Genomic DNA, 23,685 nt, shown 5'->3' on the forward strand with positions numbered 1-23,685 from the left:
AAAAAATTAGCTAATATATACCTTAGAATTAAAGCACTAAGTAAACAAAAAAACTAACTTACTTATTTAATTTATTATTAAGTTAAAAAAAGAGAAAAAGATTTTAAAAAAAAAGAAAGTTATTTTATATTAAAAAACCTAAAGCTATTATACTTTTCTTAAGAATAATAAAAAAAGTATAGTTAATAAAGTAAAAACCCTTATTTAAAAGGTCCTTTTTAAACCTTTTTTCTATTTACTTTATTATAATATTTTAGTTATAATAACCTTTATTATATAATAATTACTTTATTTTTTTTTATTTAATAATTCTAAATCTATATATAGAGCTACCTTTAAGATATCTTAAAGCTAAGAGGGTATATTATAAAGGTAAAATAGCTTTATATAGCTAGTACTAGTAGTGCTGCCACAAGATATAGTATACTACCTATTTAGACTATATAGAAAAGGTATTTCTACTGCTTCTCTAGTCTATATATAGTTTCTTAATAAGTAAACTACTTTTCTCTTAGATAACAAGACGCTGCGGTTTATCACAGTCTCTTAATACCTTAGACAGCAGGTAAGCCTAGAACGTATTACCCTATATATCTAGCTACCCGCCTATCCTGTGGCGTCATAAACCTACCCTCCCCCTGTCTGCCGTAGATTAGCAATACCGTGGATCCAAAAGCAGAACATCAGCATTTTAAGTGAAAGGAATCTAAGCTCCAGACGGTCATAACTCACAGACATAGAGAATACAAGAGGCTAGGAGTCGTCTATTTGTAAGTTTAATGTCAGTAAGATTCAGGCTGTTACCAAGCGGTTTCCTACAAAAAGCTATATATCCTCCTGCTAAGTATCCCCTTATCAGGCATTTTTCTTCAAAGAAACACGACATAATATGTTCAACTTTGCGTCAAGGGGCCCTCTAGAAGACTGAGAACTATAACAGACTGTATCAGCAGCCCCAGCTGTTAGTATCACAGGTCACATACTTGTATAGAGGGCCTTTCGGCAGGTTAAAGCAGAAGTCTTCTAATACGCATCGTTACCTAAAGAAGGGGGAAAGGAGAAGTAAAGAGGGCTACCTAGCAGCTCGATAGGAATGGGATGCCCGTACCTCGGCACCCTAGTCATTGCGGTATTGCCCATTGGCCAATCCATATTCTAACATCAGCCTTGATCAATCATAAGGAACAAAAAAGACTAGGATTAGACCTATATAGTAATTCAACTCAAGACACGGCGTTAAATCAAGCCAACATAATGGTGGTGCAAAGGGAATTAAGCAGCCTAACATCGCCATCGGTCGGGACGGGGTTTCTTGTTGCATGAGGTCTCGCTTTTGCTCTTGATTGCTGTGAACCTTGGCTGCAGTCAAACGATATACATGATGCCTTCACAATGGCCTAGGTGGAACGGGCTAAAGAATACCTGTCGTGATTGAGAAGTAAGATATAGCATGGACTAGCGAGGCGGAAAGGCATGAAGTGAAAGCGACAGCAATGTGATGGGCGTCTTGGTGCTACTTTCCTGTCACGATAGCTTCAACCCATATGACCCGCAACTCACATAAGGTCTATCATGTGCGTTATGAGGTGGTGTTTCAGTTATTACTCGCATATTCCACACACCTATATAGGGGAACTCTTTATCTACTTAACTTTTATAGAATTAAGCCTTTTGAAACCCTGTTTTCATGGGCCCTGATGGGTTCTTTAACTCGTAACACTTCTCTTCGCTGCTAAAGAGAGACGCGTCTCGTTGGCTGTATTCTTTTGTGTTTTTCCGATCACCAGACAAACAAACAGCCAACAAAGCTTCCAGAACTTTGCATTATCGACCGATACATCGCAGCACAACATATGCAACGCAGGTTCCAGCCTCCCGCGTCATTTATTCATCCATTCATTCACTGCCTGGCCCCTCAGAGCCAACAAGTCCCTCCCTCTCTACCCGCCGTTAACACATCTCTCCACCTCCCCATCTTCCTAACAAAGCTTTGCCGTTTCATCTACGCTATTGATGCTATTCCATTCAATCATCAGCTTGTCGGTGGCCTCTTCTACAGGCAGACAAGGCCTAGTGAAATTGACACAGGTGTACACCCACTACTAATCACCTGGAAGCCACTAACCAGTTGCCCGGCTAGAGGCAACTTTACAGATATCTTTAAGCAGTGTCCACTTCATGAATAGTTGTCACTAACAGTTCTGAGAAACAGACCTACAACCCATCCCGATAAGTACATAGAGCTTCCAAACCCGCTGTGTATAAAGCGCCCGCATCCTGAGCTTCTCCAAACGCACCTCGGCAAACAGACCAGACTCAGTTTCCTTCAGAACTAACACCTTTACTTGTTGTTGTTTGCGACGCATCGTTCTTAGACAGCTCCTATCTGGCCGGCATATCACAACCCTACCCAGGTACAGGTCCTCACGCGTGGCGGCAATGAATGGCAGTACTTATATCTCTTTTTATTTCTCCTTAGCTGACATTATGTCTTCCTCAGTGGCTATCGCCGTTGTCAGTTCATCTTAGACACACACCCACAACCCAGATCATCATCTTTTCGCTTCATTTATCTTCCTCCGCCAGAGCCGCGGCCGCCACCGCTTGCCAAATCTGACCCCAATGTCAGCCTATCCTAGCAATTATAATAGGCCTTCAGTCCACTCGCGGCACAATTCCGTGCTCTCCTCCGACGCCCCGCGCCTGGTACTTCCCGATGTAGCATCACACTATCCACAAGGAGACAGAGCCATGAGACGGTGTGAAGCGAATGCTAGAGGAGGATTAACGTCTCTCTCACCGACAGGGACAATTTCACACTTCGTCTTTATTTTCTTTATCTTTGTCTTCTTCCTCTTCGACTTCTTCCTCAGTCTCGTGATCCTATCATCGTCTATCACAGCCTCCAAATCTTCATCTAACCCAACAACTTCGTCTCTCTCCCGCCATCGCCTTCTTTCAACCTACAGCACAGGACGTCATCACCAAATTCTCATCATCTACTCCCGTGGCCTAGAACCTCCAAAAGTACCACCGTGTTTTCTAGCCCATCCAAGTCCCCCATCCGTGGGCTAGGACTGGGAAGGGGTCAGTGGCGGAACGTGAGACTAATGCTTCTGCTGCACCTGTCATTGCAAGCCCTGTTGTTTGTACTTTCGGCGGGCGGCGCGTTGTTCTCTCTCAATCTGTTTTTGACGTCTAAGTTACAATCGACAACACATGTTGAAATTATTATGCCTGGCTGGCTTGGGGAATTTTGCTGAAATCAATAGATAGCGAACGGAAGCGATCGAGTATCTCAACAAAATATAGAATACAAATTATGGTCTGATCCCAAGAAAAGCAAAGCCCGTCCCCGTTTCCATCACGATCTGAGCAGCTGCGTGGGAGGAAGAGATCCTCTCCCTTCTTTCGGAGTACGGCAGTCTAAGCTTGAATATAGTTAACTGTGTTATAAATAAAACCAGTTGAACCAACCGAATCTATTGAAAAAGAATCTTTTAAAATGTCACGAGGCACTTTTTCGGGTAGGAAAAGTCATAGGAAAACGGCTTGATTTATTTTCGTGTGAGACTGCCTGGTCTGACACGTAGATATAGGTATTGTCGTGGTGGATCCGGGTTGCCAGATATGGGACAGCCGGATTATCTAATAGTCCAGCCCCGGATCAAATGTCGCATGGCTGCGTGGTATAAAAAGTATAAGAGCGTTGCCACCTCTAAAAGACGAGAGCGGAAATAACCAGCCGCGTACAGACAGACAGATAAGCGTGCAGACAGAAGCAAGCTTGCACTATATCAATTGTGGAAATATCCCGAACTTGTTTTTTCTTGAACTTGGACGTCGTTTTTGTCGTTGCCGTTGCCATAGGCTCCCTAGAATCGGCGCGAGAGAAGGACCGAACGACTCAGTGACTCTCTCATATGACCATCCATACCCACCGGATATCTCCATCATTCGAAAACTCTCGCCTAACAGTACCAACCTTTCTAATAACCCCACGTCAGTCTGTTCTCAAACTTGTTCTGGTTAAATCTGCCGTCTCCTGCTACATGTCGTTTCAGCGTCTGTCCAACCTCGGCCTTTTTCAACAAACGCCGGAAACCCCGCGGCATAGTACTAAGAGAGAGGAACTGCCAGACTCTCTTTCTGTAACAAGTGAAGCGTATGCCGGTACGATGGGAGAAAGAAAGAATATGGATAGGTTCTTCTTCCAGTTGAAAGCTTACATTGTCCCTTTTGGCAGGTGTTTATTTTTACCTCATCCCCCCGGGCTCTCCCCCCCATCTCCATTACAGCTCACTTCATTACAACTCCACCACACACTACCGCCTTGCGTCTCGGCCTGTCACTATCGCATCCTCTATCAATGTGGCCCTCTTTTCCTCTTTTTTATTAACGCCATTTTAATCAAGAGAGCAACCACAAATTCTTGTCCCATGTAACAGAGACCTAGTTTACACTCTAAGCACTCGAGTAATAATGACATGGCCGCTTTTTCCTTGGCACTAGCATATGGCAACCGGTCATCTTTTTTTTTATCTTTTTTTCCGTCACCCGACTGCCTTGTTATTTCCATGAAGAGGCCATGGAGGCTTGCTTATGGCGGCGGTGTGGCGATGTGGCGGTGCGGTTGCGACCGGGCCACTCCGGGAGTAGCCGGGACCCACGCGGCCCGCCTGGGTGTAGGTACGTACCTAGTGGCCAAGTTCCTAGGTATCTAATCTTGTGCGCGCCCAGATTCGAATGCATCGTGAGTCGGCCTCCCATTTATCGCATCCTATGTCAAAGAAGGTACACTAGTTCAGGTACAAGAATCCTCCAGGAGAGTAATTAGGCTCGATTAGACCCCCACACACCATCACAACACCCATGTCCAAAAAGTCATGGGTGCAAGGGCAAGCTGGGACGCTAGGCGTTACAAGCGTTAATTCCCCCCAATTACACGTGCAGCCTGTTATCGTCTCTCTATCTTTGTTTGCTTGCTTCTTCTCTTTCTGTAAGTTTGTTTGCTTCAATAACGTCAGCCACAGCGATCTGCCCTCTGTTTTTCTCTTCCACTTTCTTTCTCCAGGTGCTGGAATTTTTCTTGCCCCCTCCCTATATCTCCTGGCGGACAGCTTCAGACGAGGCCAACTGTTTCTTGTCTCTCTTTTCCCACCAATCTCGCACCAACTGTTGGTTGCACGTACACATTGTACTCTGTCTTGAACATCGGATTGACCAACCAGACCTTTCGAAAGTTCGCTGCTAATAACTAATGTCGCCTCCGTTGCGCCGAGCGCCGCGCGTCGCAAATCAGAATCATCCCAACTACCTGGCGCATCGCGTGTGGGTGCCCCTTGTTCCACAAGGAATCGTAAGTCTGTTGTTTTACCTAATTCTGCATTCTTCTATCAACTAGTCTTAACAAACGTTGTGAGTGACACGTTACGTTACAGGATGAGCAGGCCGAACGTTCCCGGCTGCAGGATATTCACAACACTTTCTTGGACGCATTTGAGAATGGCACACTTAAGCTCCCGGGAGTCGTATCACCGTCTGCTAACGATTTGTATGGTTCTTCATAGTCAAAACATGGACTGTGTGCTAATCTAGACCTACCGCCTCCGCCCCTAGAACCTCTGAGGCCGCTGATGACCTATCTACCTTACAGGCCTGTGTTTACTGGCAGCAAAAGTATTCTCTCGTTTCTCTTTTTTTAACCCGCCACTGCTTATTATGGCTAAGATAGCGCTAGGAAACGCACGTCCATCGACTTTATCGCAGCAAGTTGCCAAGTCAAGGCATGTGGTGATGGCACAGCTGCCACAATCCATCTCTTGACAACACAGAGCGATACAGATGATCTGAAGTGGCTGTACCGAAAGGCTTTCTTGGCCCTCCACCCCGGGGGTTGGTTGATGCAGCTCCAGGTCCATCACCAGCAGCCCCAAGCCCACCAGATGCATATGCTAGCTTTGGCCTCGCACAAGCACACGCAGCCGTTGACGGATCCGGTCAAGACTACTTTGCAGGAAGAGGGCTTTATTCAGCTTAGCCTAAGTGTTGCACGTGCATCATCAGCCACAGGTACCGTTAGTGCCAAAGTGCCTTCTGCTGCTACCGGAACCTACGAAATGTAAGCGGGCCCTCTTCCTGCTGGGAAGCCCTAGCCGGGTCACCTTGCTTTCTTCGTGCAGAAAATTCTTTCAAGGCTGATTGCTAATTGGCAAAGGCGTGTATGGACGGCCCAGAAGCCTTGGATGTGTGGCATCTCAGGAGAAGGGTAAACACAGGGCCTAAGAACCATTTGTCGGGAAACTTAGTTTAGATGTGTACGCAGCTCAGAAGATATGTCTTCCCCATGTTATACAGAATTGATTAGACAAGAGAGCTTTTCAGCTCCCTGGACTTGCACGTCTTGGTGATTTTGGCACATGAAGACCCTGGCCGTATAACCCGTCTCTATCTCGACGGGGAATCAGGTTAGGCACTCAAAGCGTCTGGCGCGTCTGATCCCGAAGCCCTTCTACGTCTGGTGAACACAGTTACCAAGCTTCACCAACAACAATGACGTCCTGACGAGCCATGGGATACCTATATTTGCAGTCTGTCTGGTTAGCGCCTCGAGATGGTACCAAGGCCCCTTCCACAAGGCGGTCAACCAATGTCCTAAGTAGCGTGAGGTTTTGGACTGTGTTAAAAAAAGTCTTGAGTTGCTGCGTCTAACACGTCTTTTCAGTCAGACAAGGAAGAGAAGGTGTTAATAGCACTGTTGTTTGCAACGTAACACAGTGTAGGAAGATGAGAGAATCAGATAATCTTGTTAGACTTTTGTTTATGTATAAATAGTTGTGGTTGGTGCTAGTGATGATGAATTGTGTAGCGTAGACTGAGTTTTCTCTTCACTAAACGAAGAGACAAGAAGTGCGAAGTCAAAAAGATGTATACTGGCCTGACATCACCTGCAAATGAAGAAAATACGTAGACATAATGATTGCCAGCAGGATATAGGGGAGCTCAGCTTAAATCATATCCTTATGTCTAACCTCGCAAGCCGTTTTTTCCAATGCACCATCCACTACTGAGAGGACCCCCTACAAGTCAGCCCCTCCCGGCAGCCATTAGGTTCCTGATGCCTCAAGATTCGGAACGAGAGCTGCGATTCCAACGCTTGCATTTAAAAGGCACCTCGGAAGGTGGAGCTGAGGAGCGACTTGGCCTCTGGCGAGAACGACGACGACGACTAAACTTTTTGCGTAAGAAGTGGCGAGGTTTGTGCTTCCTGCGTCGGTGTCACAGCACGGCAGCAATCATCAGCTTCGCAAAGCAACTTCAAGGCGTCATCCCGCGCAGGCACAGCCTAGATCAATCCATAAAGAGCTTCAATTTACAAGCCGACCTGCCGTGATTGGTGGAGACGGTTCATAGCTAACAAGAGGCGTTCCCCAACCAATGTACTCGTTCCTCCAAGTGTCTAAGGATAGGCTGCATTCCACGCCATCAAAAGATTGGCCGCCTTGGTTTGGGGGCAATTCCAAGTTTCCGCTAAGACTCTGCTGTCTGAAGGACCTGCCTTGGTGTCCAAAATGTGCTGATGCTCTTGTTAGTCAGCCTATAGTCCTTGTTAATAAAGCAAGAGGGGGGCAGAAACCAGGTATATGCACTTAGACTCTATGCCTATAGGCTAGCTTAGTAATCTACCTAAGCTAGTAGGCATTATAAAACTAGTATAAGGCTATTTAGGACTATATAGTAAGTCTATAGTAAAAGAAGATAATAGTTGAAATAATAGTGTATAGTAAGGCTAAGAGAAGGTTCTACTAATCCTAGTAAAGTAATACCCTAGACCCTTAGCTTATATCTAGAAAAATAAGTAGATATATAGGTCTACTACTAGATAATATAATAGTAATTAGGCCTATAAGCTAGCCCTAGTAGTAGTTTTTTTACTAGTTATTAAGTAGTTTATAAAAAGGACTACGATAATAATGTTTTATAGAGAGTATAAGCCTTAGTGCTAGAGATAAAAGTCTAATATAGATATATTATTACTATGTAGCTATTATATATATAATAGTAGAAAATACTATTTCTGAGCTACTATTTAGGTAAAGGGATAGAAAATAGTAATAATATATTAAAAGCTTATATGTCTGTAGAAGTTACTAACTTTAACTTATTTAGAGATAAGTAAGTCTAGATTATATATAAGTAAATAAAGATAATAACTAAGATAACTAGATAAAAGGGTAAAAAGAAAAACAATTAGAAAATAAACTTAAGTAAGTAATAAAATAAAAAGTCTGCTAGTAAATAAGGAAAAGAAGAAATAATTTAAGAAATAAAAGCTACTTAGAAGTTCTTAGTCTAAACGCGTAGATGATTTGCTTATTACTTCACCTGCCCTTTGAGCGATAGTCGAGAAGACCATCTATCACCTGGATACTTTGAGTTCAATGGCTTTGTGAGTTGAATGAGGTGAGGAGTGAGATGAGTTACGCTGAGTGAGGAGTTAGATGAGTAGTGAGACGAGTTGAATTGAATTAGAAGTTTGCCGAAGCCTTTGCTTTCCTCGCTCTCTTTAATTGTCAGCTTTTATCTTATGACGTGCGCCGTGACAGGTGTCTTACATCAATTCAGCATTTTGTAGGTGCATGTGGCCTCTTTTGCGTACGTAGAAGCTTGACTCATCAGCGTGTCCGATGGCCTGCGCGTTTGATGAGGTTGAAAGGTCAGGGTTCAGCCACGTGGTTGTATTCGTGGCGCAGACGGACGTGTGGGGGCTTAATCGGTGGCCTGGGTCTTTGCTTGCTAGACTTGAGATTATGGCGGCCGATAGGTGTTGCTGAACGGCAGCTGGGTAGTATTGCCTATAGTAAATGGCTGTAGAAAGGTGGCGATGGGCTATGGTGAGGCAGGCAGAGAGAGGTCTTAGATGGGGGTTGTTGGAGGTGGGGATGAAGGAATGAAGGAACCAAGTGGGACCTCACCGCTGGATAAATTGTTTGGTTGCTGAAGTTAGCGACGGATATGTTATCCCGGGAAATCTCTGTGTGAATGGAGGGACTATGCTACTGTGTGATGAAGTCCTTGTATAATACTTGGCATAATGAGTCTAGCATGTGGGCTTGGTTACGAATTAGAACCGGGCTCCCAACTGGCCCAAGAGCGTGGCATAACCATGGAGTATTGGAAGGATGTTGAGCTAGCGAAGTTCATCCACAGATGAGCCGAGAGGCCGAGAGATGTGAGAGGGGCAGGTGATGGCATGGAGCTCGGAACCGCCAGAGGATATCGGGCTCAGGTGCTGAGAAAGGTGGAATAGGTGCTAAATTCGAATATGGTTGATATTAGCAAGTGGAAGAAGAGTGCTGGGATGAGCCTCCTGTTTACGATAGAACATGTGTATAGGTCGTAGGGCTGCTAGAGGCTACAACTGAGGGCGGCAAGTTGTTCAATAGGTGGTGAGAGATAAAGACCAAATCTTGAAGGAATCGGCCATGTCTGCATGCTACAATATTGACGGCATCCTGCAGTCTAAAGAATACGGAAAAACATATGCGAGATGCTGCGCACTTGCGTTTGGGATCAATCGCTTGCCTATTTGATAATTTGCGTTCAATCACATCTATACATCTATTAATCACACCGCATGCTTCTCTCCTCTCTAGGAACTCGCGCGTCTTCTCGGAATACCCCCTGAAGCTCCCTTGAAGCGAAAGCTGACCTGGACATTGGTGCCCCGTTTCCTGGCATATCCGAGACCTCGGACATATATGTCTTTGTACCAGCTTCCGTCCGTTTGGTTCAACGCTTCAAGGAACGAACACGTGGTTACTGCCGTTGGCGAAGTCCTCGGTCGACCAAGCCCTCGGCGTCGGGCCTATGTTCATTTCCTCGGTTGGCTTGGGATCTACCTGAATGTCATTATCAGCCAGAAGACCCTTGCTAATCAATCAGGGTCGGCAGGTTGCACCGAAGCCCTGTCCATGGCCAACGCCGCACATCTTGCCCCTGATCTCCGGGCCTTGCCAAGCACATATCTTTGTCCGGTTCAGCACTGCCAACTAATACAAAACGTAGACAATGCATAACAGGTTAGCAGTACTGCTGCAGTGACTTAACAAACTTAACATACCGAAGTAAAGGAACCACCACTGCAACCTGCTGTCTACATAAGCTTCATGTTGCCACGCGGGAAGCAAGTTGGCAACAGCCATGGCATTCCGCGCCATGTCCAGTATCAAGATTATCTACTGGTGATTGCAGTGGATGGACAGAGCCACCCATATCCCACCAAAAGCCTGCTAGAGACAGTTTGTTTGAACAGGTACTTGTTCTACAAGGTTCTGTTGTCTCGAGGCATGACGCTCGCGAGAATCGCTCCCTTTCAAGGCGTATTCAAGCGCATCTTGATTACTCCAGTTGCCCTGGGCCCATGTGTATGGCTCATTCAAGTCCAAGACACGGGTATTATTGAAACCTCTATCTGCTAGGTCTTTTCCTGTTGCCGTCGGGACCTGCCATTGAACGGTGATCCCAGCTACCCGCTACTCTGCCTGACTGTGTGGCTGTCATCTCAGATGAGGCGTTTGTTTCGATAGTACGGCTGAATCCAATGGGCTATCTTTGCCCTATCACTATTATCGGCCCGTCCTATCAAGCCAATCGTCAGCAAAGCAGCAGAGACGAGAGTCAAAAGTAAACCAGGAAGCTAGGGACCAAAACCAGAAAATCAACTTTAACAACAGATCGCAGACGGCAACTCTGGGGTCACTAGGTCAGATTAATACTATGGCCGACGTAGTATATGTGGCCAGGCAGTGTGGTCATGTCAAGAGAATCCCAAGGCTAGCCAACACAAGAAGGTTCTGATAAGCAGGAGCGTAAGAGTTCAATAATAATTGGATTCGAGGCGTCGTCAGAGAAGTCATAGTGGAGGCGGATTGCGAGGCCCTGCGTTGTTTGTGGAGAGGATGGAGCCAGGTCCGCTTCTGCTTCAAGCGCGTCGCGATCGATCATGGCCGGACGGACGGCGGTACAAGAGTATCCAAGCGGAGAGACGCGGGACAGTGAAGGAGTAGATGACACAGTTTGCGGCAAACTGAAAGCCATGGCTATTGGGGACGATACCGGGTGTGTCGGCTCGTGGGGTCAAGTTTGAGGTCGAGGCCGTTGTAAGGGCCAAGGTCTGCAGACGGCGTTGACTGCAGCACCAGTGGGTAGCGATTTGAAATCATGATGTGCTACGGCTGATTCGAGTCGGCGGACAAGCAGCATTATAGGGAACGGTTTGGTGATAGAGGCGGTTGTTTGACCTTGTTAGGTTTGCCAACCCTCGCCATCCAACTATATTTGTATAATGAACACACCCGGCAGCGATACTGACAAGACAAGAGAAACATCAATGTTGGCTGAGATGGTGTCTCGTGGATTTAATTCGCACAATAGAGGCAGTCGACAGCTACCCCCATCCCTCTATACCTTACATAATGCTCGTCTAGGAAGCCATACTGGCAATGAAAAATTGTTCCGAGGCCTGGGACAGATTGTTCCATGTCATGTTTTGCCGGCCTATAATTGTACTGCGACGTAAGGGCCAGGCTCACATTCCCTGACACCCCTCTTCTGCGACTCGAAGGACCTCATCGCACCCGCCAGTTGCCCCGTCAAATCATCGAGGTGCTCCAGAGTTGATTTGATCGACTCGAATGTTCGCCCGGCCTCACGCATGTCCCGTTCCTCACGTGCGCTGGTGTTCCTCCTGGGTAACTCGGGCGATTCTGCGTCGAGGCGGTCGCGGTTCGTCTGGCGCATGTAGTGGGCCGTCTGTTCAGACACAGACAGAAGGACGCCAGCGGCAGTGCTAACATCCTAGAGTACCTCCTGCAGCTTTGCTGACTCCCTGTTGTAGTAATCCTGGACCTCGACCTTGAGTGCCCTGTGCCAGTCATTGACTGCCTGGGTTGCCGCCTTGAGTATCTGAAGTGGGTTGTCGGCTTCGGTGCCAGCCTCATTGCCACGCGTAGATAGCGTCAGAGGTGGCGGTGGCTGTGGCCCTTTGGATTGCTCAGGGACAATGGTTTGCCAAGTGGCCACATCCACAAAGGCTAGAGCTGCCATGATCCGTCGCCACAGCCTCGGATCCAGCTGGGCCCTGAGTGGCCATCTGGCGACGGCATGCATCCCGAAGGCAAACACAAAGACACCACAGTCGATGCCGTTTGTCTGTTCAGGACTAAACATTGGAATAGGGTTGCTGTATAGATAGTCTGGGGTGCCAGGGAGGTAGTGCCTGACAAAGGCCGCAGCCTGAGCTGATGCGTCGGCCCGGATGCCAACAGAGGGCAATGAGTCGTAGAGCAAGACAGAAGACAGCTTTGGGTCCTGCATAGCAATACGGCCGCGCTCGATCACGACAAGAGCCCAGTGGTTTCGGGCAAATATAGGTAACAGAATGGGAGTTTTGCTACCTATGGCCTGGCGGATGGCCGACTTGGCCACGTAGTCGCTGGAGACCATGCTTGCAGATTCTAGAGAATCGACCAGGTATGCGCCCGTACACGTGCAGACCCTGCCCAACGTATCATTGAGCCATCTGCCCTCGATCATTCGGCCTTCGTCGAGAATATCAGCCTCTGGCCCAAGACGAGACCTTTTTGCCATGGCCGATGTGAGCTTCTCGGATGTGTGGGCTTGCATTGGTCTCTTGCTGGGTCTGTAAAGCGTCACGTTCTGACTGAGACGACGCTGGCTAGCCGGCTGGGCTTGGTTGCTGCACTGTGAGATGCCGGCAGAGGTGGGCGGAGGTGAAGGGTTCAGGGGTAGGACAACACTGTCGTCGTCCTGGGGTAGGTACGGATCCTCCAAGTCCATTGGTATATCACTCCCCGTGTCAGCGTTGTCGTAATAACTTGTGTTGCCGGGATCGAGGGGTTCCAAGAGGTCTGGACCGGATGGTGAGGCGTCTGCCCTGCCGGCCTCGGGAGAAAGGCTTCGCGATGCGGAAGGACTGCTGGGCTTTCGGGGGTTGTTGGGCTGGGTAGGGTCCTCGGGCTCGGAGAGGATGGTGTTGTCTAGGGGTAAGTGTCGGTTCGAGTTGCTATCGGTGTCGGGAATGCCAGACCCGAAGGGACTATTGGGTGCCGGAGTACTGCCACACTCGAAAGGACTTGCAGGCTTATGGGGGGAACTCGCAGGCCCGATAGACTTGAGATCGGGGGCGTCGACAGGCTCAACAATGTCGACAAAGTCAGAAGGGCTTGCAGGCTCTATATACCTCTTGGGCTTGGGAGTATTGCCAGCCTCGGGAACGTCGAGAGGGTCGGAAGGAATTGCAGGGTCGGGGAGGCTGATTCTCGGCGGGATGGAAACCTCGCGGGACCTAGACCCGTTTGTAGGCTTGAAAAAATCATGTCAGTCTTGCTCAGCCAGAGAGATAGAATAAGGTAGCTTGGACAAGAAAGGGGGTGAGGTTCATTACCGGGGATTGAGGCGTCGTCTGGGGGCGCAAGAAGGCAATAGCGAGTTTGATGTCCTGGCAGGAGATGCCGGACCCAGAGGTGTGGACGCCGGGTCGCCTACTCTGACGGGCTTCGGTTCGGCGTTGATTCGCGAGACGGCAAAGGAGAGTGATGGAAGAGGACCAGTCGGGGCTGATTGCAGAAAGGTCCCGCAGCGAGCGGAAAAAGGTCTCGCCTTGGCCAACAAGGTCGAAGGCGACGGCGAAGAGGATATGCTTGGGACTGAGGCCCCAATTCTTTGCGACCTTGCGGAGCAGACTGGCGGTGTTTCGAGAGGTGACGGAGAAAGGACCGGTCGGCGGCAGGAGTTGCACGGCGTGCTTCGTAATCTCGAGAGGAATGGCCCTTCTGGCATCGCACACGTTGTAGAAATACGGTTCGGACGTGAGTAGAGCCTCGTACTCTTCAAGGGAGGGCAGGATGGTGTTTTTGCTTGCAATGGCCGCCTCGAGCTTCTTGCAAAACGTATTGATGATCTCCTGGGGGGTTCTGACTCCAGACGACGACATGTCTGTGTTGGATGAAGATGATATGTCCAGCTGGCTGACGCTTTTTCGGAGGGATGTGGCGGATGTTGAAGTTGGGGGGATGGTGGAGGTGGTGGGTCGGCGCCATGTTTCTCGGGCGCAGCAGAGCTTTGAGAGGGTGAGGGTGTAGAGGAAGAGATGGAGGGCAACGACGTAACGAGACATGAAAGGCAAATGGGAACGAGCAGGCCCACGAAAAAGCACGAGCTTGCTCCCTGTGTGTGTGTGTGTGTGTGTGTGTGTGTGTGTGTGTCTAGACCCACACCACCACCGCGTTGTCGCGTGCCTGCCGCTGCCGACCACATCACCCACCTCACCCCGTACGTACCTTCTCGTGACAGCCAGCGCACCTAACACGACACGCCGAGTTGCTTAAGGGATGAATTGCTTGGACCACCGTATTGCCTGATTTGATCTGCTTCTGTTTCAATGAATTGAGCGATTCGCACGCATGAGATATTCGTAATGGGCCGATCGGGTGGAGAAAGCGGAGAGAAGATGGGAGGAAAGAAGGATAAGGTGGTCAAGTCAATAAAGATGAGAGAGGAGAAATGAGAGGCGGTCCAGGCCCAGCGGGGCAGGCACCTAGGTACGTTACCAGGCAAGATTGGACTTCTGAAGCTAAGGGGGCCTAGGAGAGGAGAGAACTACGTACCTGCGGAGCCAGCTGGGCATAGCTATGGAGAGGAGAGGAAGGAAGTGAGGGTTCCTGGTCCTAGCAAAAAGGCAAACAAACAAACGCCAGAGGATCATGGTTCTCAGAAGGCGCTCAAATTAAGGTGTAGCCGTTCCTGCTGATCCCGGTCCTGTGCTGCAGATCCCACCACAGCCTCGACGCCACCGACCCACTCCGTGACCAGGACACACACTTGCTCTCTCTCCCCTACGGCCCCACCTACTCCGGCTGCATCTGGAGCAAGCTCGGACTTTTTCACGATCTTGCTCTCCCGTGGCTCTACTTCCACAGCTGCCACTGCAACAACCAGGTTGGCGCACCTTCCGATGCACTCACTACAAGCCATAGGGAATTGGTGCCCCACTGCTCAACTTGCCGTCGCCGTCAATTGAAGCTATTCACAACTGCCCACGGTGGATTCGCCGCCCCGCGTGTACGGATACAAAAGCCCTCCGCCGGGCTATCCACGTTGGCGATATTCGAGTCTACGTAACCTACCCATGGTTGCTGGCGGGATATAATGAAGCAAGGAATGTTCGCCAATACCTAAGAGTCCAAACTTTGGACGGGTTTGGAGCGCTCCTCAAGCAGAACAGCAGTGGCAGGCGCAGGTCCCAAGAGCAGCGTCGCAAGCGAAGGGAACAACTCGCAGCTCGACCCTTATCAAATGCGCATAGGCCGCTGGGCTGGAACCAGCAAAGGTTGGTTGGTGGCCGTGTCTGCTGAACCGATTGAGGTGTGCAGCGCGCTAGCTGGTCTCGGGGACTTGAGGTCTTGAAAACGCCAGACGACGGCGCCTCCAGCTCTATGCCATCTTCCTCCAGGCACGCGGTCTAGACGCGGGTATGCAATGCGTCGTCAGGTGGTGGCCGCTATTAATTGATGCTTTGTTTGACAAGTCTTGAAGAGTCGTCCCCGAGGACGGTATAGTGCCTGGCTGAGGGTAGTTACGGGCGAGAGATGATGCCTCGACGACGTGGTTATTAAACAGGCTGCACAGCGCAAAAGGCCCACCAAGCGACGTGCAGTAGAAGACGAGGTAGAGCGCTCAGATGATGCCGACCGCCGACAGAAAGAGAGGAGCTGCATGGCTGCTGCTGATACTGACGAGACCCGTGTGGAGCGACGCAGCTGGCTTCAGAAGAAAATGGCCGATGTGATGGACTGACACCCGGTGCAAAGTGATTCAACACTGGCGTCTAATTATCGTGAAACCGGGACAAACAGCGCATGCATTGGTAGTATATTCATCTACTAGCGTGCTTGTGGAGGCACGTGTTCATTGTGCTAGGGAAACAGCGCGGCGGCAAAACAACTGCTTCCCGTACTGGGAAGAAGACGCCAGGTATAGCTTACTCGCAAGGTGAAGACGGGGTCATCAGCATTCATTGTCGTGATACAGCTGCCATGGACGGAGGCTGACTGACTGACTGACCAATGTGGCCCGTGAGAAGGAGTGGGAGAGGCTTGCTTACATCAGCTGCACCCACTCCAGCTGGGTCTGGACCCCCACATGCTGACTCAGATTTTATCATCTGGGAAAGCGAGCAAATCACGTGCTGTCGCGCAGACATGGGCCGTGCGTGTTGCCCCGCGCAACGATTCCCGCTTCTTCTCCCAAACATACATCATCATACATACTCCGTACCATGAGTGAGTGACAAACGCATCATCGTTTTGTTTCTGAACCCCGCCGCGGCTCATACGTCCCCCGTCTTTCCATGAACATCCTTCTGAAAGTGGACGCCTTTCTTGCAAATCAAACTTCTGAGTACCTCCCGTAGACTTGGCGCATGCTCTTCAAAAGTGCGACGGCGATATCCACCAAGCGGGCCTCCCACTCGTTCAGCTCATCCGGGTCAAGATCGTTGGAGTCATTAGCAACCTGCTCCAGCAAATGTTGCACCTGACCTCTCGCAGACATAAGGTCCTCAACATCCCGCTGGACTACGTGCTCCTCCAACCGCTTCCATGAGCTGGCCATGACGTTGGAACCGGAGCATAGCACCCTTGCTCGCGAAACCTCGGTAGTTGTAAGGTCCCGGACCTGGACGTCATGACTGGCCAGCGGTCCATCCGCCTTGGCTGGCTCAATTGTTGTTAGCCTGTCGACGAAGCCGGCGACGATTTGAGGCTTATTCTCTAGCATCTTGGCCCAGTTACATGTGTTACGGGAGACATGTAGCGTGGCCTGTAACGTCTGCTTGCTTCTAAGCGTCTTCACAAGCGTGTTACGTGAGCTGAGGGCTGTTTCAATAAGCCTGCCTAGCTGTCGTCCCTGCCCTAGGGCTGTATCTCTAGCCTGGGCCTGTCGTCGCGAGTATGTCCACGGCCAGGCGCTGCGCAACGGCTGACCCAACGCTGGAGAGTTTTCCGTCCGGTGAATGAGTCTGAGGTACTGCGTTTGTTCCTGGACGAGACGTTGTGAAAAGGCCCGGATTGCCGAGTCAACGTTATCAAGCACATTACGGGCCGGCATCACTGATGGTGTGATGTACAGGGCGTAGTCGGAGTCACCCTTAATCACATCAGCCACAACGACTGCCGTGTCGCTGATCCCGTCCGAGAAGGATGGGAAGCTGGGTATGACGGATGACAGCACCTCTCTGTGCCGGAAGGCGGACGAACGTGGAGACGACGAAGACGACGACGACGACGCCTGGTTTCCGACCAAGCACAGGACAGCGATGACGGCAAAAGCGATGACGACGAGCTTTAGGTGGGCAAACAGCCAGCGCACCACAAGCCACACGCCCCTCAGAAGACGGGAGATACTTTGCAGAACAACAATTACTGGGCCTTGACCATGTCGCTGGGGTGCTTTCGTCTCGGGAGGCTGCCGGGATGTGTCTTCATGCTTGCGTGGCTTCTTCCACTGCCTCTGCTGATCGGATCGGTGCTCTTGTCGTTGTTGTTGTTGTTGCTGTTGTTGTTCTCTTTGCTGTTGTTTCTGAACCCGTCTTCTCAGCAGGGTTTTGGATGCAGCCATGGATGTTGCTGTGATGTCTCGGTCATCCCGATCATCTCGGTTGTTGCGGCTTTCGTTGCCGCGGTTGCTGCGGTCATTCTTGGATGAAGGGCGCCGAGACGGGTCGGGCGGCGGCGGCGGCGGCGGCGGCAATGTTTCCATGGCAATGAGTTTGTTTTCCTGCGTGTGGAAGACGGGGTGACGATGAATGATCAACAAATGACAACGGCACGGGGTTCTCTCCTTTGAACAGGGAGAGCACACAGCCAACATAAATAAGCAACGAGGGAACCCCGAGAGAACAGGATAGAAGAGCAACATCTCAGCGACACCCGCCCGTTCCATTGCCAGACCGACCTTGCGAGAGGATTGCCGACCGGTCCATCCATCAACAGCCGTGTTTCGCTTGGCTCCCCTGACGCCATGGTCAATTGGGTTCCCTTTGTCGCCGTACCGGCTGTGGCCGTGCTCGGTTTCGTTCTCAGGGCCACTTGGCCAATGACCCAGCAGCTACCTAAGGCCACCGTGGTCGAGACGTCAAAGCAACTGAGTAAGTGAAAAGTGATGATAGCAGAGTACGAGCCCATCATGAGTAGCAGCCAGAATCTGACAAAGGCCCCCTTCCCGTCGGGGTGGAAGGGGGTTGGTTGACAGGCGTAGACGAGCAGATCTGCTCCATCCACCACAGGGTCCAAGCATACACCATGTCATCTGAGGTGCAAACGCTATACGAGTTTATCGGCGTCACCAACCCATCACCGTCATCATCTAGTGCAATTATTGAACAGAGGCTCTGGACAGCCTGGGCTACATACGTCAACAAGAACAAGGCCAGATCAAGCGCAGCTATTACCGAGAAGGACATACTTGTTGTGGCCATTATCAAACTGCTCCTGACGGATCCCCAGGCGCGTGCCCACTACAATGAGATGGTTCTAGACCCTTTGCTTCAGGCGTCAGACCGACCAGTCTCTTTGAGATCCATCTGCGGCCGGCACTGGGCGGCTCTCATCAACAACGGACACAAACGGTGAAAGATTAAGGAGGGGCTGGGTCGGGTTGATCAATGTCGGGACTGTTTCAACAGGGACAGCACGGACATGGCTGGAAGAATCTTGTCGTCAACAGAAAATGACTGAAGAGCAAAAGACAGGGGAGACAAGATAATGGGTGTTTCATACCAGACAGAGAATGCACGCTGTCTTGTTGGAGGAGATGCACGTGAGAAAACAAACAAGTATATGTCATGAGGATGGCTGTCATCTAAGTAGGGGGGTCCCGAGCAACCTGGCACTCTTGATGCCTGGGATCGACCACGATATTCATCCAACAAGAACGACGTTAATATCTCGGTCTAGATATGTCTGCCTCAAAGCCCCTCCCGGATGTGTGGAAGCTGCGGGCGCGCCAGCTCCAGCGCTTCCACGCGCAAGACCCCCCTCACGAGTATTCAAAGGTGATCACGGAAGCCGACCTGGCACGCGCTCGGGTGCTCTCGCCCAACATGTCGAGGCTGAGCGAAGACGAGGAGCCGTGGCCCCAGAACTGGGTTTCGACAGAAAGGTCATTACGGTCGCTTCTGTCCAAGCAGGTCTGGAAAGACCTGCCTGAACGCCGAGATTGTACTACTATGAGTATGGCCCTCTTGCTTTCCGTTATTGCTCGCGCGTTTGGTTCGGCTGTTCCCAAGAGGCTAACGAAAAAAGATCTCCAGGATGATATACCGAGTGACCGAGCTCAAGCGCAGCCAATCAACGGAAATGGAGAGGATGAGAACGAGAAAGGGGAAGAGGAAGAGGAAAAGGTGGAAGAAGATGGTGATGATGGTTGTGGTGATAGTGATGATAACGACGGGAACGAGGATGAGAAGGATGGCGAAAGGATCAAGTTCCATGAGAGACGAGGCGCAGATCGGGGCAGGGAAACAGAGATGGGAGCCGACTCCGATACCGACCCCCAAGAGGCGCACCCAGCAACTGTGTGCACCGCGGGCTCGAAACACGGAGATGATAGGCGTGGCGGCACCAAGAACGCCATCTCTAACCGCTCCGCCTGGCCTTTCCACTTGCCCTTCTCGCAGGCGGTGAACGCTGGCCACCAGAGTAGTACTCGCGAAGACGACACCCGTCAGGGAGACAAGCACGGCTATGGTCAGCGGGGATTGCCAAGGGGGCATGAACTGGACTCTCAGAAAGTGGAGGAGGAGACGGGCGTTTTCAGCCTGGAGGAGATTGGCGAATGTCTGGAGCATATGAAGCGAGAGCGGCGCAAGAAGCAGAGGGAGCACGGGATGGGGCAATGAATGATCAGAGGCTGGCTGCCCGCTCGAAACTAGGCTAAGAGGTGAAAACCATCCAAAGTTTAGGGGGCATGGAACTAATTGGCTTCTGTTGAAGTACTGTCTTGTTCTATCGGCTGGCCGACAAGGCAAGAGAAGCGTCAGTCACAATAGTCCTCCACAATGATATCGAACCCGTTGTCGTCAACCGCCAGAGCAGCAATGCTCTCGACATCCGGACCCAGGCCGCCGTTATCATGGCGATTTGTATCAGCAGCAGACCTCAGGAGGAGGCGCTCCTCGCCAGCACCGAGGAAGTGGAGCCAGATGCCGCCCACGAGACTGGAGGGCGGCATGCCATCGTTCACCGCGGGACCGAGCAGAGTGTTGCGCCAGGCTCGGTCGAGCTCCCTCTCAAGGCTGATGAGTCGTTTGACAAGGCGCCAGCGGGACACGCGCGCCAGGATGACTGCATGTTTCCATGAGCCGTCACCATCGCCATCGCCCTTGCGCCCGTCCGTGTCTACGCCTGCCGCCGCCGCCACGACATCACCATCTTGTATTGGTCTCGGACGAGGCTGGCTGTATGGTTGCGGTGGCGGCGCCGGCGGCGGCGGCGGCGACGGCGGTGGCCTGTCGAACTGCAAACGGTTGATCTGCTTTGTACAGTCGAAGAGGCGCCGAGCGCCAAAGACCAGATCGTCTTGTATCTCGCCGATGGAGCGGGTGCCGGCACGGCGGCGGCGGTGGCGGTCATGATGTAGACGGGCGCCTGCTACGGATACCGAGTCATCGGGCTCGAGAAGGACGGAGGGTTCGACGATTGCGGAGGGCGGGATGACGGCCGAGACGTCGTGGTGAGATGCCCGTCGCTCGGGCTGTTGTTGTTGTTGTTGTTGTTGGGGCTGGGGTTGCTGGTGTGCGTCTTGTCGTTGCGGCAGATTCTCGAGCAAGGCCTCGCCGACCTCTTGGGAGATATGCGCCGCGATGCCCGACCAGTCTGGGTGGAGGAGGCCGTCAACCCACGGGGCCCAAGGCGCGTCGCCCTCGGACGCAGCACCAACCTTGACGAGTATACGGTGGCGACTCTTGAGGGCGTTGGCAAGTCGCGGGAGAGCAACCTGGTCAAAGGCGGCGCCCCAGGATGAGCCGTCAGCACGGACAAGGTACATCTTCGCCTTGAGCTGGTCAACTCCCTTCCATACACACTCACTAGAGCGGAGACGGTGGCGGATGATATGTTGGTATATGGCCTTGTTACACGAGGCGCCAAAGATTAGGCGTGGGTTGTCAGCCATGGAGAGATGTTTGATGGGTTGGTCGCAGAGGCGCGTTGCGTTATTCGAAGGACACATGGTGGTGGTGAAAGACGGAAGAGACAGAATGAGGTATGATGGGCGCTCACTTGACCACCGAGCTGAAGGGCGGAATGAAGCAAGCAAGCAAGCAAAGGTGAAGAGTTTTCATAAAAGCAAGACGACAAACGGCGAACGGCAAATTACAAACGGCTTCTTGCAGCCCCCGCTTCTCTTCCCTCTCGCACCTTCTCTCCCCTTCTCTTCCCTTCTCTTCCCTATTGTACATACGACCGACGGGATTCATTCCATTCTTCAACCCGTCACGCAGTTTCCGAATTACCAGTCCCTCTCTGCCTATACGTACGACCGACAGCTATCCATCATCGACATGAGCGAGCCCCATGTCCCTGGCGGATTCACCGGGTCCAGCCCCCCGTCGATGACCGGCTCGCGAGCCACGGGGAGCACCATCGACGAACAGATGGCCGACCACATCCGAGCCGAGCTTGCGAAACCAGGAGACAGTGCCAACGCCGAGACCCAAGAGACACGCCAGCACTGGCGTTATCTCCTCGCACGCAACGAGCAGAAGCAGGCCGATAGGGCGCGCAACGAAATCGGGGTGGGCGCTGCGGTCGGCCATGGTGATGGATATGGCAACGGCAATGGCGGCGGCGGCGGTGGTGGTGGTAGTAGTGGTGGGAACAATCGTGAGAGCGAGCGCTTGACGTCGTCTTCTTTTGTGTGCCAAGAACTAACAGACTGGGGTTGGTTGAAACAGAACGAGATAATGGCCCCTCCTCCTCCGTCGGTCTCTCGTCCCGTCGCAACGATGGCTCCATCCTTGACATGGACGGCCTCAGCAACCTCGACCTGAACACGGCGGACCAAGCGACACGTCGACGCGTCATCGAGACGTGTAACCAGCACGCCGACTACTTCCGGGCCCAGCTTGACGGGCGACGTCCTCGAGAACGAGAACAGCGACCGGTTACAGTCGCCGGGTTTAACGATCAAAAAGCAGCGATTGCTGGCTCCGAGTTTACCTCGATAGGGGAGATCGATGACAAGATGGGGGAGCTATTGTGTGCTCAGGAGAGGGCGTTGCAGGAGGCTCTGCGCCACGAGATGGAGATTAAGCGGCTCTGGTGGTTGAGACAGTACGCGCTTCGAGGGGGGAAGTGAATACGGAATCGTGGTGGGGATATGTAGGCATTGATCAACATTACTTTCGTTTGTTTGTTTGGAGCATTACAATGAGATGCCATTATGGAAACGAGTGCAGTCATTAGTACGGTCACAGCCACCAGACGTGCTTTATTGAACTGGTACATACGCACTTGACAGCAGCAATCTAGTAATGCATTGCAAGCTGCGAAGATGGAGACCCTGTTGCTGCTTGAGAGAATCGACGTGTGATGGAACGCCTGAAAGGTGTTGTGACCGTTGTAGACGGATTGATTGGCTGTCGCGATGCCTTCACGACATCGCGCAGCCTTTGATGGATCCGACCGGTGCCGGAACATCTATTAATCCGGATTCACCGCCCGGATCCACCTTACCGACACGTATATTTACGCGCCCCAACAGGCAGTCTAGAACGTAGATCGTTAAGCCGTCTTCTTATGACATTCCATGACCAAATAAGTGCATCGTGACATTGGCCTTGCTGGCGCCGGCAAACCAGTTAGGCCGGTCGGATTATACAGTTTGTTGCGTTGACACCCGCTTTGGGATGACTTTAGTGACTATGGGAAAGGAACATCTTTTCTCTGCGAAAACACCGATAAGATAAGAGTTATCCCCACTATTTCAAGGAAGAACCCTCACCACCAGTACCTAGCTTAGGGAGCTCTGGGCGCTCCAAAGTGGGCTACAGTATCCGTACATAGGTGGTGTACGCACCCGTCGTGTACGTACCACCACCGCCACAACCACGCCCAAATTGCTGCCACCATTTCAGTGGCTTGGTGGACGGGCCCACCAAAATCAATTGATTTTCATACCAAGAGCAATCTGGAGATGCACTGCAAGCTGGGAGAATGGAGACTCTGTCGAATGCCGAGAAAATTGATGTGCGATGGAATACGTGATGAAATTACGCTCTCATGTGACGTCTTCACAGTATGTTGTTACGGAACAAACAGCTGGCTTACTGTCAGAGAATTCAACGAACAGCATGATGACAACCACCAGGAATTGGAAAAATAAAACCAAAAAGAATTCTAAGAGAAAAAGACAAAATAAGAAGAAGAAAGAGCCAAAGAAAACAGTCGGGTGGTCGAACGCTGCACTGTTTGGCCATGACTTTGATATGATTATTCTTCCTTGGCGATCCACCCGGTTGCTGGGTTGATTGTGATGCAGAGGCAAACAAACCAAACTCGCAGGAGCGCCGTGCCTCTGCCTGCCACGAGCACGCGGAGAGAC

At 51.0% G+C, this 23,685-nt stretch overlaps 7 protein-coding genes across 7 annotated transcripts; 4 read left to right on the forward strand and 3 right to left on the reverse strand.

The window, feature by feature from the left end:
• Positions 1-5,010: 5,010 nt before the first annotated feature.
• Positions 5,011-6,284, forward strand: LY79DRAFT_572672 (uncharacterized protein). The gene is made up of 5 exons (XM_060559392.1): positions 5,011-5,359; positions 5,442-5,554; positions 5,620-5,679; positions 5,741-6,121; positions 6,218-6,284. Exons 1-5 carry the CDS (start codon positions 5,261-5,263, stop codon positions 6,270-6,272), a joined length of 708 nt encoding a protein of 235 aa, XP_060407323.1. The 5' UTR covers positions 5,011-5,260; the 3' UTR covers positions 6,273-6,284.
• A 5,436-nt stretch (positions 6,285-11,720) lies between these two features.
• On the reverse strand, positions 11,721-14,496 carry LY79DRAFT_112329 (uncharacterized protein). The gene is made up of 2 exons (XM_060550711.1): positions 13,469-14,496; positions 11,721-13,386 (listed from the first exon to the last, which is right to left on the reverse strand). The coding sequence occupies exons 1-2, from the start codon at positions 14,198-14,200 to the stop codon at positions 11,860-11,862; spliced, it is 2,259 nt and encodes a 752-aa protein (XP_060407324.1). The 5' UTR covers positions 14,201-14,496; the 3' UTR covers positions 11,721-11,859.
• A 1,849-nt stretch (positions 14,497-16,345) lies between these two features.
• LY79DRAFT_572675 (uncharacterized protein) lies at positions 16,346-17,415 on the reverse strand. Its single transcript, XM_060559393.1, has one exon. It carries the CDS (start codon positions 17,188-17,190, stop codon positions 16,471-16,473), a length of 720 nt encoding a protein of 239 aa, XP_060407325.1. The 5' UTR covers positions 17,191-17,415; the 3' UTR covers positions 16,346-16,470.
• Positions 17,416-18,102: 687 nt separating this feature from the next.
• On the forward strand, positions 18,103-18,713 carry LY79DRAFT_674942 (uncharacterized protein; the record flags this gene model as incomplete). The annotated part of the gene is made up of 2 exons (XM_060564381.1): positions 18,103-18,229; positions 18,340-18,713. The coding sequence occupies 2 exons, from the start codon at positions 18,103-18,105 to the stop codon at positions 18,711-18,713; spliced, it is 501 nt and encodes a 166-aa protein (XP_060407326.1).
• A 470-nt stretch (positions 18,714-19,183) lies between these two features.
• LY79DRAFT_595091 (uncharacterized protein) lies at positions 19,184-19,981 on the forward strand (the record flags this gene model as incomplete). Its single annotated transcript, XM_060561748.1, has 2 exons — positions 19,184-19,313; positions 19,422-19,981. 2 exons carry the CDS (start codon positions 19,184-19,186, stop codon positions 19,979-19,981), a joined length of 690 nt encoding a protein of 229 aa, XP_060407327.1.
• A 137-nt stretch (positions 19,982-20,118) lies between these two features.
• Positions 20,119-21,255, reverse strand: LY79DRAFT_595092 (uncharacterized protein; the record flags this gene model as incomplete). Its single annotated transcript, XM_060561749.1, has 1 exon — positions 20,119-21,255. The coding sequence occupies one exon, from the start codon at positions 21,253-21,255 to the stop codon at positions 20,119-20,121; it is 1,137 nt and encodes a 378-aa protein (XP_060407328.1).
• A 669-nt stretch (positions 21,256-21,924) lies between these two features.
• LY79DRAFT_572680 (uncharacterized protein) lies at positions 21,925-22,710 on the forward strand. Its single transcript, XM_060559394.1, has one exon. The coding sequence runs from the start codon at positions 22,105-22,107 to the stop codon at positions 22,438-22,440; it is 336 nt and encodes a 111-aa protein (XP_060407329.1). The 5' UTR covers positions 21,925-22,104; the 3' UTR covers positions 22,441-22,710.
• Positions 22,711-23,685: the final 975 nt, after the last annotated feature.

This window comes from Colletotrichum navitas (genome assembly GCF_030913465.1).
Source record: "Colletotrichum navitas strain CBS 125086 chromosome Unknown LY79scaffold_161, whole genome shotgun sequence".
NCBI classification, from domain to species: Eukaryota; Fungi; Ascomycota; class Sordariomycetes; order Glomerellales; family Glomerellaceae; genus Colletotrichum; species Colletotrichum navitas.